The sequence below is a fragment of the Scyliorhinus torazame genome, chromosome 11, assembly GCF_047496885.1.
Source record: "Scyliorhinus torazame isolate Kashiwa2021f chromosome 11, sScyTor2.1, whole genome shotgun sequence".
Lineage (NCBI taxonomy): Eukaryota > Metazoa > Chordata > Chondrichthyes > Carcharhiniformes > Scyliorhinidae > Scyliorhinus > Scyliorhinus torazame.
The window spans coordinates 225,407,243-225,424,109 of NC_092717.1; the positions used below are offsets into that span (position 1 = coordinate 225,407,243).

The 16,867-nt window shown below is 50.1% G+C and overlaps 1 protein-coding gene across 5 annotated transcripts in view; it reads right to left on the reverse strand.

Annotated features, from left to right (window-relative positions):
• The window catches only part of LOC140385819 (piezo-type mechanosensitive ion channel component 2-like), a 1,561,269-nt gene that overhangs the window by 78,887 nt on the left and 1,465,515 nt on the right, over nucleotides 1-16,867 (reverse strand). For all 5 annotated transcript variants that reach the window (XM_072468377.1, XM_072468380.1, XM_072468378.1 and 2 more), the window contains one exon: nucleotides 763-935. In XM_072468377.1, coding sequence (XP_072324478.1) covers nucleotides 763-935 — 173 coding nt within the window. The remainder of the gene's footprint in view (nucleotides 1-762; nucleotides 936-16,867) is intronic.

The window sequence follows — 16,867 nt, forward strand, 5'->3', positions numbered from 1 at the left end:
GGAAGGGCAAGCTTAAAGCTGCAATCTGACTTGACTCTATCAAAGGTGAATTCTAGCAGCAGAGCGAACAACTGTGAAAAGATCTACCAAGGCCATTGAAGAAGCAGGGAAGAGGCTTCCGGTGGCAGCCATGGAGGAGTAGGTCGCGCATTCGGCAGCTCCCGTCTGGAACTGATTCTCAGACCTTTTTCAGGAGTTTCCATAGACTTTTTGGGGCAGACTGGTGAAGCGAACACTGCCAAAAGGATTCCCTCTCGACTTCGGAATCTCTTGTTAAGAGGAAGAAGGAGGCCTATGTGAAGATGAGGTGTGAAGTTTCAGTTGGGGCGCTTGATAGTTACAAGGTAGCGAGGAGGGATCTAAAGAGAGAGCTAAGACGAGCAAGGAGGGGACATGAGAAGTATTTGGCAGGTAGGATCAAGGAAAACCCAAAAGCTTTCTATAGGTATGTCAGGAATAAAAGAATGACTAGGGTAAGAGTAGGGCCAGTCAAGGACCAGGATGGGAAGTTGTGTGTGGAGTCTGAAGAGATAGGCGAGATACTAAATGAATATTTTTCGTCAGTATTAACTCAGGAAAAGAGAATGCCTTTGGTAGGGTGGGGGTAGGAAAATGATGAGCACCATTGCTCCACCACTACCACCTACCTGCACCATTGTGTGGACCATCTTGCTTCCCAGCCTGCCTCCAAAGGACTGGTAAAATCCAGCTCATCATGTGTATACTTAAATTTACTAGTAATCAAACATTCATACTATTTACCTTTGAACAGACCAACATACAACGATGGAGATTTTGGAAGTCTCATTGCTTAATTCTTCTATCATCTTCTCCCGACTTGGTGGACTGATAGTCCAGAGAGAATTTGAATTTCCTTCAAGTTGTGCAATCAGAATATCTTCCGTCATGTATGCATCCAGGAACTGCATAGCAGCCTAAGAAAATATATTAGCTCTTCAGTTCACTGTTAATTTTAATTATTAATTTCACTTCTTGAGACCAATTAACAAAGATACTGGACGGAATTCTCCCCCCCCCCCCCCCCCCCCCCCCGCGCCGGGTGGGAGAATCATCCGGGCGCCGCGCGAGTCCCACCACGCCGTCCCGACGCCCGCACGCGTTTCTCCCACACCACCCCCCCCCCGCCAAGACCGGCGCGGCGCGAATCACAGCTGACCGCTGGGAGAATCGCCGCTTGCCGTCGGTATTGGGCGAGCGCCGATTATCCGGCCAGGATGGGCCGAGCGGCCTGCCCAACACGACAGGTTCCCGCCTACGCCATCCACACCTGGTCGCTGCCGGCGGGAACGCTGGAGGGGGGGGGGGGGGGGCGGGCCTGTGGGGGGCGAGGGAGGTACCTGCACCGAGGGAGGAGGGCTCAAAAGGGGTCTGGCCCGTGATCGGTGCCCACCGATCGGCGGGCCGGCCTCTCTGAAGGAGGACCTCCTTTCCTCCGCTACCTCGCAAGATCGATCCGCCATCTTCTTGCGGGGCAGCCGTGGGGAGGACGGCACCGTGCGGATGCCATCATTTACGTGGCGCCGGTCGTGTCATTTACGCGGCGCCGCTTTTACGCGGCACCAAGGCCCGGCGAGCGTAAATGACGTGGCGCCGCTCCTAGCCCCCAGGGGGCGGGAGAATAGGGGGCGGGAGAATAGGGGGCTGGGAACGGCCTCCGATGCCGGAGGGAAACACTCCGGTTTTCACTCCGGCGTCGGGACTTAGTCTCCCGATGGGAGAATTGTGCCCACTATTCATGGTGATTCAATGGGGAAAATCCCACCTTCGTGTGTTCAGTTCGAATTTATTGAGCATTGCTTTAAGATCTATTTGAATCTAAATTGTAAACTGCGTTCAATTCTCTTATATAAGTTCACAAAACCAGGTGTAAACACCGCATTGGATCATTGATTTGGGAGGATATAATGCACAAAAGTCAAATTTAAAGAGACAGTGTAATTACAATGAGTGGGACAAAAATTCATAACATTTCTTATTAGGCTTTAGGAAATAGAAATTAGGAGCAGAAGTCGGCAATTCGGCCCTTTGAGCCTGCTCCACCATTCAATCAGATCTTGGCTGATCTCTTCCTGGTCTCAAATCCACCTCCCTACCTGTTCCCCATATCCTTTTAACCCATTTTTTAAAATCAAAAATATATCTATCTTTGTCTTGAAACCATTTCATGATTCAGATTCCATCACACTATGGGGCAGCAAGTTCTACAAATTCACCACCCTCTGCGAGAAGTAGTTCCTCCTCATTTCAGTTCTAAATCTACCACCTCTCAACCTATATTCAGGACCTCTGATTCTAGATTTCCCCACAAGTGGGAACATTTGTTTTACATTTACTTTATTAATCCCATTTAGTATTTTATATAGCTCAATCAGATCCCCTCTCATCCTTCTAAACTCCAGAGAGTATAAGCCCAAATTGTTTAATCTCTCCTCATACGTCAACCCTTTCAACCCCAGAATCAATCTGGTGAACCTCCTCTGAACTGCTTCCAATGTCACCACATCCTTCCTCAAATAAGGAGACCAAAACTGGGCACAATACTCCAGATGTGGTCTCACCAACACCCTCTACAATTGCAACAATTCTTTTACACTCCAGTCCTCTTGCAATAAACGCTGACATTCCATTTGCCTTTTTAATTACATTTTGTACCTGCATACCGACTTTCTGCGGTTCATGAACAAGACACCCAGATCCCTCGGGCGTCATTCTCCGACCCCCCCCGCCGGGTCGGAGAATGGCCGTTGGCCGCCGTGAATCCCGCCCCCGCCGAAGTCTCCGGTACCGGAGATTGGGCGGGGGCGGGAATCGGGCCGCGCCGGTTGGCGGGACCCCCCCGCTGGATTCTCCGGCCCAGTTGGGCCGAAGTCCCGCCCAGGAATTGCCTGTCCCGCCGACGTAAATCAAACCTGGTATTTACCGGCGGGACCAGGCGGCGTGGGCGGGCTCCGGGGTCCTGGGGGGGGGGGGGGGCACGGGGCGATCTGACCTCGGGGGGTGCCCCCACGGTGGCCAGGCCCGCGATCGGGGCCCACCGATCCGCGGGCGGGCCTGTGCCGTGGGGGCACTCTTTCCCTTCCGCCTCCGCTACGGCCTCCACCATGGCGGAGGCGGAAGAGACTCTCCCCACTGTGCATGCGCGGGAAACTGACAGCGGCCGCTGACGCTCCCGCGCATGCGCCGGGAAACTGACAGCGGCCGCTGACGCTCCCGCGCATGCGCCGGGAAACTGACAGCGGCCGCTGACGCTCCCGCGCATGCGCCGCATTTCCGCGCCAGCTGGCGGGGCAACAAACGCCATTTCCGCCAGCTGGCGGGGCGGAAATCCCTTCGGCATCAGCCTAGCTCCTCAATGTTGGGGCTAGGCCGCCAAAGATGCGGAGCATTCCGCACCTTTGGGCCGGCGCGATGCCCGTCTGATTGGCGCCGTCTTTGGCGCCAGTCGGCGGACATCCCGCCGTTGGGGGAGAATTTCGCCCCTCGTCCCAGACGCATCTTGAATCTGCTTTCCATTTAGATAATAATTTGCCTTTCTATTTTTTTGGCCAAAATGGATAACCTCACACTTATCTACATTAAACTCCATCTGCCAAATTTTGACTCAATCTCCATCTATCTATCTGTATCCTATCTATATCCATCTGTAAAATCTTTATCTCCTCTTCACTGCCTGCTTTCCCACCTATTTTAGTATCATCCACAAATTTTGCTATATTACACTCTGTACCTGCTTGGAGATCATTTATATAAATTGTAAACAGTTGAGGTCCGAGGACTGAACCCTGCGGCACACCGCTAGTTACAGTTCACCAGCCAGAGAAGATCCCATTTATCCCGACTCTCTGCTTTCTGTCAGTCAGTCAGTCCTCAATCCAATCTAGTACTCTATCCTCAATCCCCTGCAATCTCACCTTCTGGATTAGTCTTTCATGCAGCACATTATCAAATGCCTTCTGGGAGTCTAGATATAGACATCCACAAGTTCCCCATTATCCACCTTGCTGGTTGTGTCCTCAAAGAACTCAAGCAAGTTTGTCAAGCGTGACTTGCCTCTCATAAAATCATGCTGACAATGGTGGATTGAGCTTTGTCTTTCCAAATTCTCAGTCATCTCCTCCTTAATGATTGATTCCAAAAACTTCCTCACCACAGAGGTCAAGTTAACCGGTCTATAGTTTCCTACTTTTTGCCTCTCCCCCTTTTTGAATAGGGGAGTCACATTTCCAAATCACCGGGACCCTTCTAGAATCCAGGGAATTCTGTCATATCATAACCAATGCATCTACTATCTCCGCTGACACCTCCCTTAATACCCTAAGGTGCAGGCCATCAGGTCCTGGAGGCTTAACTGCCTTAATCCCATCAGTTTATTCAATACCATCTCCCTAGTGATGGTTATTGCACCAAGTTCCTTTGCATTAACTGTTGTTTTTGGATATTTAAAAATGATCTTCTACCGTGAAGACCGAAGCAAAATATTGGTTCAGTGCCTCATCTATTTCCATGTTCCCAATTAGTACCTCGCCAGTATCGTCCTCTAAAGGGCCAATATTTATTTTAGCTATTCTCTTCCTCTTTATATACTTATGGAAGCTTTTGGTATCAGTGTTTATGAGTTTATCTTTAGTATCCTTTGAAGGTACATGGTAACCTGTAGTCTTTGAGGTAAGGGATTATGAGGCGAGAGTTCAAGATGGAGAGAGCCTGTAGCATAGATGTGACGCTGCAGACAGATGATAGTGCAGCTCCAGCTTTGAGGCTACACTTTGAATGGCTGCTGAGTGCTACTGAGAAGCATGTGAGGAAAGCTGCATTTTGATAGCTGTAGTACCATCTTGTAAGTCTGCACTACAGTACAAAAAAGATAGTCAAATTTCAAGTAACTTTATTGTGCCAATAAGAACAAAGAACAGTACAGCACAGGAACAGGCCCTTCGGCCCTCCAAGCCTGCACCGATCATGATGTCTGTCTAAACTAAAACCGTTTGCACTTTCAGGGACTGTATTCCCATACTATTCATGTATTCGTCAAGATTCCTCATAAATGCTGCGATCATATCTGCTTCCACCACCTCCCCTGGCAGTGCGTTCCATAGATTATCATAGAATTTACAGTGCAGAAGGAGGCCATTCGACCCATCAAGTCTGCACCGACCCTTGGAAAGAGCACTTTACCCACACCTCCACCCGATCCCTGTAACCCCGCCCAACATTTTGGACACTAAGGGCAATTTAGCATGGCCAATCCCCCTAACCTGCACATCTTTGGACTGTGGGAGGGAACCGGAGCATCCGGAGGAAACCCATGCAGACACAGGGAGAACGTGCAGACTCCACACAGACAGTGACCCAGCCAGGAATCGTACCTGGGACCCTGGAGCTGTGAAGCAACAGTGCTATCCACTGTGCTGCCGTGCCGCCCACAACTATTTGGCAGTCTTCCTCCTTTTTTATGGGAGGGATCCTGTGACTCCGCCTTTTTTCTATTTGGCTTTGGTAGCACCCGCCTGTCACTGGGCTGCTCCATGGTAGTGGTTGCTTGGAAGCAGATGTCCAGTGTCAGCATACTTTTGAGGGCCTGTGCGCTCATGGTCAAGTCTGCATCTTCAGCAGCAGCCCGCAGAGCCTCGCACTCTGGACTCTGGGTAGGATACATGTCCCCAACGTGGGTGCTGCTCCTTCATCCTGTGTTTGACCCCCATTGGGTGGCTCATTGTCACTCGACATGATGATGTATGGGTCATCGTTTGCTGAAGGGCGGATTAGTGGCTCATCCTCACCTGGCATGATGATATATGTATCATCCTCCACCCCATCCCCATAACCCAACAACCCCACCCAACACTAAGGGCAATTTTGGACACTAAGGGCAATTTATCATGGCCAATCCACCTAACCTGCACATCTTTGGACTGTGGGAGGAAACCGGAGCACCCGGAGGAAACCCACGCACACACTGGGAGGATGTGCAGACTCCGCACAGACAGTGACCCAAGCTGGAATCAAACCTGGGACCCTGGAGCTGTGAAGCAATTGTGCTATCCACAATGCTACCGTGCTGCCCAGGCACTCACCCCCTCTGTGTAAACGCTTGCCTCACACATCTTCTCTAAACTTTCCCCATCACACCTTCAACCTATGTCTCCCAGTAATTGACTGTTCCATTCTGGGAAAAAGCATCTGACTATCCACTCTGTTCATGCACTCATAATTTTGTAAATCTCTATCAGGTCACCCACCCCTCAACCTCCGTTATTCCAGTGAAAACAATCTGAGTTTATCCAACCTCTCCTCATAGCTAATAAGAACAAAGAACAGTACAGAACAGGAACAAGCCCTTCGGCCTTCCAAGCCTGTACTGATCATGATGCCTGCCTAAATTAAAACCTTCTGCATTTCCGGGGTCCGTATCCCTCTATTCCCATCCTATTCATGCATTCGTCAAGGTGCCTCTTAAACGCTGCTACCATAGCTGCTGCTACCAACTCCCACGGCAGCACATTCCAGGCACTGAGCAACCTCTGTGTAAAAAAACTTGCCTCACACATTTTCTCTAAGCTTTCCCCCTCGCACCTTAAAACGATGTCGCCATGTAATTGACTTTACCACCCTGGGAAAAAGCATCTGTCTATCCACTCTGTCCATGCCACTCATAACCTCTGTTGTTCCAGTGAAAACAATCCGAGTTTATCCAACCACTCCTGATCGCTAATACCATCCACACCAGACAACATTCTGGTAAACCTCTTCTGTACCCTCTACAATGCCTTCACATCCTTCTGGTCGTGTGGCGACCAGAATTGTACGCAATATTCCAAATGTAGCCTAAGGTTCTGGATAGCTGCAGCATGACTTGCCAATTTTTATACTCAATGCCCCGACCGATGAAGCCCTTTGCTGTATGTTCCCTTGAGCACACGGCACAGTTTAGTAGTTAGTAAAGAACTTGAGTGTTGCTGAAAAGTGAAGCATCTTGTACACATCAGGCCAGATGCAAGAATACCAATTTTCAAAGAGTGCAACACATGAAAGTGCACAACAATAGGCTGCTGATTGATTGGCAAATTGGCTCTGATTGGTTAAGGTGCTGCCATGGCAAATGCACCAAGGAACAATTGTCCCCCATGCTTTTGTTTAATTCAAAAAAGATACTAGCTTTCGGAGCACTGCTCCTTCCGCAGGTGAGGAAGGAGTAGTGCTCTGAAAGCTAGTGATTTGAAACAAACCTGTTGGACTTTAACCTGGTGTTGCAAGACTTCTCACTGTGCTCACCCGAGTCCAACGCCAGCATCTTCACATCAAAAAAGGTACACAGTGGGATTCTCCATCCCTGAGACTAAGTGTTGACCTGGCGCAGAATTCGTGGACTTTCACAACAGCAAAACTGACACCGCACATGGACCAATTCCGAGACTCTTAAGGGGCTAGCACCGGCGCCACGTAGACCGCAATTGATTCCAATGAGAAACGGTGCCGGATTCGCCACTGGCACTCAGGAGGCTGACAAGATGCAGCCGGGTATACACACTACACTGGCTACACACACCTTGCCAGCCAACAAGATAGCTGCAAGATGCACGGGCCATGATTCACCGATGCCAAGCTTGTGGCCCTCCTGGACAGCTGTGGTGGAGAGGCAGACCACACTCTACCCCGGCCCGGGAAGGAGGATGCCAGCCACCGCCATTCGCCGTGCCTGGGCGCAGGTGGCATCGGGGGTCAGCGCCACTAGCAACACCATCCTGACTGGCCTGCAGTGCTGTAAAAAAATGCACAACTTCCTCAGTACGGCCAAGATGAGTAGGCAGCACTGTGCACCATCCACCGTCCCACACACCTGTAACCCTACTGTCATGTGAGAGTACCTTTAAGAAATGGGTATTTATAAATGGGTGTGTATATAAATATCTGTAGTGAGAGTACCTTTAAGAAATGGCTGTTTACTACTGCAGTGATGTCAAGAGAGTGGGTGGAGCTGGGCTGTTTGTCAGCTTTTTACTTTTGTTTTTGAGCAGGCTGCAGGGTGTGTTTTAGTTTCGTTTTCAGTGTTGGAGCTGAAGCCAGACCAAGCAGGTGTACTGCTGTTCTCTCTGCCATCAAAAGACTATACCTTGATCATTTGGTGAATTCAGAATTATAAATGTTTTCAGTAGTGACTTTAACCTGATGTGCTTCTGATAAAGGTTTTGTTTTTAAGTCGTCTGGATGTTAAAAAGGAAAGCTTAAAGGTTTACTTAATGTTGTAGTCTTTGGGGGTTGTATTCGAATTAATGGTTGCTAAGATGTTCACTATGTTTTAAAAAGGTTAACTTGAGTTCATAGAATAAACATTGTTTTGCTTTTAAAAAATACTTTTCCATTACTGCTGTACCACACCTGTCGAGTGGGCTGTGTGCGCCGCATACCACAATCTATTCAAAGTTGTGGGTCAGGTGAACTCCATGATCCACTTTGGGGTTCTCTAAACCCTGGCCCATAACTCTACCACCAGCACCCCCCCCACCAAGAGGCCACATGCTTCCAACCATATCGGCCACCATGGCCGGGTGCCCTGGCCACTGAAGCCACCAGCCACCCATCCTCTGGGCTGCATGCATCAGACTGCCTAACACTGTGCATTTTCTGTTTCTTCCCCCCCCCCCCCCCCCCCCCCGAAGGAGACGGCCACCCGTAATTGCAGGGAGTGGGAGAAAACTTGTGACCGCAGGACCTGCAGCCCTTCACTGCAGCCGAGCAGCGGGCCCTGGACGTGGTTGGCGGGCCCGAGGAAAGGGCAGTCGCCGGGGTGGAGATCGGCCTAGGGCAAGGAACCCTGCTGAGTTACGAAGGTCAACGTGCCGCCACATGTGTGAAACCCCGCTGGGGGATGTGCATCAATTTAAATGCATGTAGGCTAGCTAGACACTAGAGGGAGCACCAGAAACATCACACACACACACACTCAGCCAATAGATCAGTTAGATAGGAGACGACCAATAGACATTCACAAGACACAAGGAGGAGGTGACACAACCACAAGGGGGCATTACACCAACCCATATATAAAGGACACCACAAACATGATCTGCCTCTTTCCAGTGGAGACAGTCAGTAAGTAGAGACACAGGGTTTATTCAATATTACACCCACCACGTGGATTGCAGCAACTGGTTAGTCAGTCTGGGTAGCTATAGTAGGATTAGCAGTGGTGTCAAACCCGAGTAATAGAAGTGTAAATAGTTTTATAAACGTGTTGAAGTTATCTCCACGTCTGAACCTTCCTTTGTCAAGTGCACCACAAGGAAGCCGCTTGTGTTACACCTACACCATAACAAATCATGGTACCAGGCGTGAACTGTTTCAATCCATATAGCCATACCTCAGCATACAGTGACAACCAGCAATGATACCCAGGCAAGATGTGAGAGATCCGGGTTCCGCAGCAGCTCCAGTGCCACGGCGATCTCCGCGAAAACTGACGGGTATTCTGGCAAAAGTTTGAAATCTTCCTGGTGGCAGCCAAACTAGAAGAAGTGGCCGGTCCTGAAAAAACAGAGCTCTCCTCGCCATCGCCGGTGCCAGAGCAGAAGAAATCTTTTAAAAATTCAAGTTCTCCAAGGGGCAAAACAGGAGCGACTTCCAGGCAGTCCTGGACAAATTCGCCAAATACTGTGAGGAAAACACACTCCAACCAGCAAGAAAAGGTAAGAGGTGCGCCAGTACTCACCTCGAGGTCGAAATCCCGGAGCAGAGAACAATTTTGGTCAGCGGTTATCTTTCTACAGAGACTGCACTTGCGCAAGAAGCGCACAGAACGGGAATGTCCGGATGCGCATGCGCGAGAAGCTGCGCATGCGCGAGAAGCTGCGCATGCGCAATCACGAAAACGGCCATCGGTAAAGGAACAGCAATCTGCGCATGCGCAATTGCTTCCTACGCTTTACGTCACGCGCGTCATGATGTCAGAGGCCCCGGACCACGCCCATTTAAAGGGGAAATGTCCCAAATCAAAGAAAAAATCTTTTAAAGCAGTAAAACAACCTTCCTTCACCTGGAATGACCGCACAATGCCTCAAATGAACCAGGAAATGAAATTAACATCCGAAGAACCCTGCAACAAGCAGTTACTTATGCCCAAACCGATGATTTCGACTTTGAATGCTTCGATACCAACCATTACATTTTCTCTGGACCTCGTGAGCCCAATGCCAGCTCCGACGCAAACAGTGGTGATATGGTCCTAGAAGACTACGACTCGGATGAACCTTTCACCTTGGGAGGCTACCCCAGTACCAAATTCGAACCACAACTAGATGTGTTGCATATTGGCGACCCCCGTATTGAATCCGACGCAGGCGCGGATTCGTTCTTCGGATTTGAGGATCTTCAGCCCAGCAGATATGACATCCCGACTCGTGAGTGCAGGATGATGCTTCAGCCTTAAATTAAAAGACAGAGAGCGGCCTGCTGCCACACAGAGTGTGGTCCACGCACCGCTCAGGGTTCCCCACTCTACGAAAGGTGACACGCAAAACCCCACACCGCAGTCCTTGCATGAACAAGAAGTGACTCCAGTGTCACAAGACTCCACAGCAAGCTCGTGGACAGACTCCACGATAGAAGAAACGCAAGACTCCAGCGCGCAGTCCTTGCACACACAAGACGTGACTGACCATGAGGGTCTAGCAACCTCCTCTGACCAACTAGCGGCAGACTATGCAATTCTGCTATGCTCGAGGACAAAGCAAGAAGACTATGACAGTCTACCATGCTCCAGTGCACAGCAGGACGACCATGACGGTCTATCATGCTACAGTGAAGAACAAAGCGACGATGACAGTTCAAGCCCAAATGAAGGACAACAGCAAGACAATGACAGTCCACCCACATTGTTAACACCACCGGATGAAGACTCTGACAATTTACCCAACCCAAGTGAACAACAAACAGCTACTGAGGATCTACCCACGATATGAGACGAGTGACGACAGCATCCCACTTCCCATACAAGATGTGCAAAGTGACAGACCTCGGCTAGTGTGTACAGAGGCACTCTATGATCACTGTGAGACCACTGGTGACTCCGGTGACACCACGATACTTCCACCCTCATTCGCTTGAACCTCTCCACAAGTCAATGCATTCCTGCATGTTCCGACTCCAGAGGTGCAGCTTCAAGAATTCTCAGCTGACTACAGTGAACCTGCTAAGACTCCGGACGGGGAGCATCAACAAACCGACACTGACTCAGTTAAACCAGACCAGACTCCAGATGGGGAGCAACCAAACGCCGACTCTGATTCACGTAAGCTGGACTTCACTCCAGACAGGGAGTGCCGCAACCTCAGTGATGGCACGCTCAGGGTGACAGCAGATGCCACAACGACAGGAGATGGATCACTTAACAATTACACTGGGCCAGTAATAACAAGCAGCGGCTACAGTCCAAGAGGAATAGACCAATATTCACCACAGCTATATCCACACATTTTTTCCACACCAGCAGTGCAGCCAATGACAGCTCTTGCTGGACAAACCCAGTATTCAGGCATACAGCAGCCTATGCAGCATATTCTCAAACAGGCCAGCACTACGGATTGCCCACTAATGGAATCAAGACCGAAGGAGGACTACCGCAACAGCAATCTGCACTACAGACTGGATGCCTTAGTTACAGCCCAGGATTTGCTGCACCCCAGCCTGACCAGGTGGCATATTCCTATCAGATGCAAGGTTCTAGTTTAACAGCTTCACCAGGTATTTATGAGAGCAGCAATTCTGTTTCCAATTCGACAAGCTTCACCAGTTCTCAGCAGGATCACCCTTCCAGCACAGCACGTGGCCAGAAACAGCATGTAGTCTTATCCAACTCCAACATATGGCACATCCATGACCTCGAATGATACTGTTGATGGTACCTCTTCAACGTCAACACCTTATCAGCTACAAGATGCCATCCGACAGCACTATCACAAACATCGGAAAAAGAAAGGGACTCCAAATCAGACAGCAAAGTGATTTGACCACTTCTTGGTTCCTGTGGCACAGGGACGTTGATGGCGTTCATAACCAAGAGAGACATCACACAAATGATTTGGACTTATTGTTTAATCACTGTTCCCATGACCTTACCTTATCTACCTGTTCTTTTTTCAATTTTCTTAAAAGTGTACAGAAAATATGAACATATAAAAAAGGAGGGATGTGGTGATGTGCATCAATGTAAATGCATGTAGGCTGGCTAGACACTAGAGGAGCACCAGAAACATCACACACACGCACTCAGCCAATAGATCAGTTAGATAAGAGACGACCAATAGACATTCACGATACACAAGGAGGTGACACAACCACAGGGGAACATTACACCAACCCATATATAAAAGGACACCACACACATGATCTGCCTCTTTCCAGTGGAGACAGTCAGTGAGTAGAGACACAGGGTTGATTCAATATTCCACCCACCACGTGGATTGCAGCAGCTGGTTAGTCAGTCTGGGTAGCTATAGTAGGATTAGCAGTAGTGTCAAACCCGAGTAATAGAAGTGTAAATAGTTTAATAAACGTGTTGAAGTTATCTCCACGTCTGAACCTTCCTTTGTCACGTGCACCACAAGGAAGCCGCTTGTGTTACACCTACAACATAACAAATCACCCCCCCAAACACCACCCTCAGCCCCAGACCACCCTCACCCCCACCCTCACACCAACTTCACCCTCACACCACCGCCCTCCTAACATCCCGCAGCCCGCGATCTGATCATGCGTCTTTTTCTGTGTCTTGCAGGACCCGCTGGTCATGGGGCGGGCCCTTCTAGTGTCCCCCGCTCACAGCCACAGCCTGAACCCTGGGATCCAAGCAGCAACGACCGACTCGAACTTGACCCAAATGCCCGAAACTCAGGACACCCCGGAGCTCGAGTCTGATGTTGACATGGATTTCCCAACACAGCTTTCTCCAACGCCCTCCACTATCCTAGAGACACTCACCTCGGTTGGGCACTTTAGTTAAGAGGCTCCTGGGACTTTTAAATGGTGTGCACCACACAGATGCACCAGTACATCAGATGGAGGTAGGAACTCCCGAGGGGGCATACGATCGTTGGGCGGGCCGACCCCAAGGACAAGATGGGTTTTGGGCTTCTGGAACGGACTGTGGAGAAGCAGTTGCAGAGCCAGGGACTACTTAAGGCGCTGTCAGCGAGGATCCAACACCTGCAGGTGAGTGGTCCAATTGCATGCAGGAGCAGGTGGTGGTGCCGGCCATACGTGCCACCCAGGTCAAGACCGCATAGGTGGCATCCGCAGTGGAGGCATTGGGGGTGAGGGTTGCGGCAATGGAATAGCATATTTTAAGCCTGAGACATTCGGTGCAGGCAATGGCCGAGGCTCAGGACAGGGGTGCCCTCTCATAGGTAGCCATGTGCCAGAGCCACCTGGACATTGCAGCGGTGCTCCTAAGCATGGTCCAGTCACAACGCACCATGGCTCAGAGTGTCAGTGGCATTGACACAGACGGAGGTGGCCAAGTCCCAGAGGGAGATGGCGCATTCATTGGCTGATGTGGCACAGACACAGAGGGTGGTGGCACAGTCACAGTGTGATGTGGTACAGTCCCAGATGGAGGTGGTCCACTCCCTGTACTCATGGCCACGAGCATGCAAACACTCACTGAGATGAGAGCGGGCCTCCAGGACTGGCAGCACCACCGTCCTGGGGAGGCCGGGGGCTACCGTGCACCTCAAAGAAGCAGGTGGTGATGGGGCCCGTGCCGGTGACTCCTGCAAGGGAGGTGCCGGAACACTGCAACACCTCATGTTCCTGACGAATATGGTGGGCAGCGGGCAGAACAGGGTGGCACCACGCCACCTGGGTCACCCAAGCAACAGCCGGGTCCATCCAGGCAGTCGCCCCACAAGGCGGCTGCCATTGGGAACCCAGGTCACAGGGCGGGAATCACAGCAGGCTGCCTCCATTCCTGATGCACCAGTTAAGTTGGAACGGGTGCAGACCACAGTTTAGAAATCGGGGCTAGGGCACGTATCTGTACATATGTTGTCACATTAAACATCTGTTCACACTGTTACAACCTGCTTCGGTGCTCTGTCAGAAGGGCGTGAGGGGTGGGAGAATTGGTGGACTTTTTGGGGTGGATTTGGCTCAGCGACCACAGTTCAGCCAGCACTTACCGCTCCGGTTTCTCACCCCCGCCATCCTCCCCACCTCTGCCACACCAGGGATTCGATGGGACTGTGAGATGGAATGGCCAGCTTGCATGCAGTGATCACCCAGGTGGACGGTGGAAAATGGTACTGTGGGCAGGTGTCCGAAGTTGTCAAATGATGCTGAGCACCAGAACTCATCATCCTCCATCCCATGGATCAGACCTGCTGTTACTTCCATCCCAGGACCTGCAGCCTTGTAATGCAGCAGATAGATATCAAGGAGGGGGTTGCCGACGAGGAGCTGGTCGTGCCAGGGCAGGGGGGATGGGGGTGAATGTGTTGTGCGTGCCCCTGGTCTGCTTCCACCCCCCGCCATAGTCAGTGAACCTGGAGGCAATCCGAGCGTGTGCCCTGCCCGTAGGCCCTGGCACACACTTTGTGTGGTCTCCTATGCCTGCACCGGCCCCATGTCCTGCCCATCCTCACCCTCCTCTGCATATTGTTCGGAGGAGGCCTGGTGTTCATCCTCCGCCTCAAAAAAGCACATTTTTGTATGCCAAGCGACGTTCTGGAGGATGCAGCAGGCTGCCACAATGCGGGCGATCCTCCCAGCGTCATACTGGAGGGCACCTGAACCGCTTCTTCAGGAGGAGGCTGAAGCACTGCCAGATCACGCCCGCAGTAACTGCATGGGTGTCGTTGTAGCGGGTCTTTGCATTGGTTTGTGGTCTTCGGAAATGTGTCATCACAGTGGATAAACCTTGTCGCCCAGGAGCCAACCCCCCAGACAAGGGTGCACCTCAAAGGGCCGGGAATCGTCGAGTGCCAGGATGAAGACGTTGTGCACACTGCCCGGGTATTGGGCACAGACGTGCATGATGCGCAGCTGCACATTCATCCCGTGGAACTCCTTTCGGTTTGTGTAGAACAGCCTGTCATCTGCAGGCTCATAGGGCGACACGTTGATCAACCCTGGACCCGGGGTATGTTGGTGATGGCGGCAATCCCCGTAACCCGGTCATCCTGGTGGGCTTGGTCCACATTGAAATGGATTTATTATGCTGACTGGGCATATAGGTTCTCCATAACGGTGCAGATGTACCTGTGCACTGAGCTCTGTGAGATCCCGGACAGGTCCCCACTAGGAGCCTGGAAGTATCCGCCGGGACCACCCCGGAGTCGCGTGAATTTTGGTAAATTATCACAAGTGCATTTGCAATTTCCTTAGCCATCTCTTTTAGTACCCTGAGATGCATTCCATCAAGGCCAGGAGACTGGTCTACCTTTAGCCCCATTAGCTTGCCCATCACTACCTCCTTGGTGATAACAATCGTCTCAAGGCCCTCACCTGTCATAGCCTCATTTCTGTCAGTGGCATATTATTTGTATCTTCCACTGTGAAGTTCCTCAGCCATTTCCTCATCTCCCAATATTAAATCTCCCTTCTCATCCTCTAAGTGACCAATTTTTTTGTTTTATATATTTGTAGAAACTTTTATTATCTGTTTTTATATTCTGAGCAAGTTTACTCTCATAATCTATCTTACTCTTCTTGATAGCAATGTTTGTAGCATTCTGTTGCCCTTTAAAGATTTCCCAATCCTCTAGTCTCCCACTAATCTTTGCCACTTTGTATGCTTTTTCCTTCAATTTGATACTCTTCCTTATTTCCTTAGATATCCACTGGCGAATTTCCCTCTTTCTACCGTCCTTCCTTTTTGTTGGTATAACTTTTTGCTGAACACTGTGAAAAATCACTTGGAAGGTTCTCCACTATTCCTCAACTGTTTCACCATAAAGTCTTTGCTCCCAGTCTACCTTAGCCAGCTCTTCTTTCATCCCATTGTAATCTCCTTTGTTTAAGCACAAAACACTAGTGTTTGATTTTACCTTCTCACCCTCCATCTGTATTTTAAATTCCACCATATTGTGATCACTCCCTCCGAGAGGATCCCTAACTATGAGATCATTAATCAATCCTATCTCATTTCACAGGACCAGATCTAGGATCGCTTGTTCCTGTGGTGATATGCATCACTGTATATGCACAAGGGTTTAATGTAAATACACTACAACTAAGTAAACACTAGAGGGAGCACCGGAGATGTCATGATATGCTAATGAACACTTAGAACAGGACACAACCAATAGCAGTCAAGACATCCAGAGGTGGCATTACCACAAGGGGGCATTACACAACCCATATAAAAGGACAGGGCACACATGCTGTGTCTCTTTCCACAGACAGACATCTAGAGAGTACATCAGGGTTGATCAGCAGCATCACACCCAGCACGTGGCTGAGAGCAGATGGGCTTAGTTAGACTGAGTTAATACAGTTAGATGAGCAGGAGAGTAGAACTCATTTAAGATCTGTGTTAATAGTTCAATAAACATATTGAACTCATTACAAAGTCTGGACTTTCCTTTGTCAAAGCACACATCAAGGAAGCAGCTTATTCTACACGAAGAAGCATAACACAACATGGTACCAGTAGTGCCTGTTCAATCTATTTAGTTCAACTCAGCAAGATCAGTGACAACCAGCAACAGCACCCAGGCAAGATGATCGAGAGTCCGATTCCTCAGCAACTCGGGTACCACGGCAATCTTAGTGCCAACTGGCGTGCATTCAAGCAGCGATTTCAGCTTTACCTGAAAGCAGCCGACCTAAATGGCTTGGCCGATGCTAAAAAGAT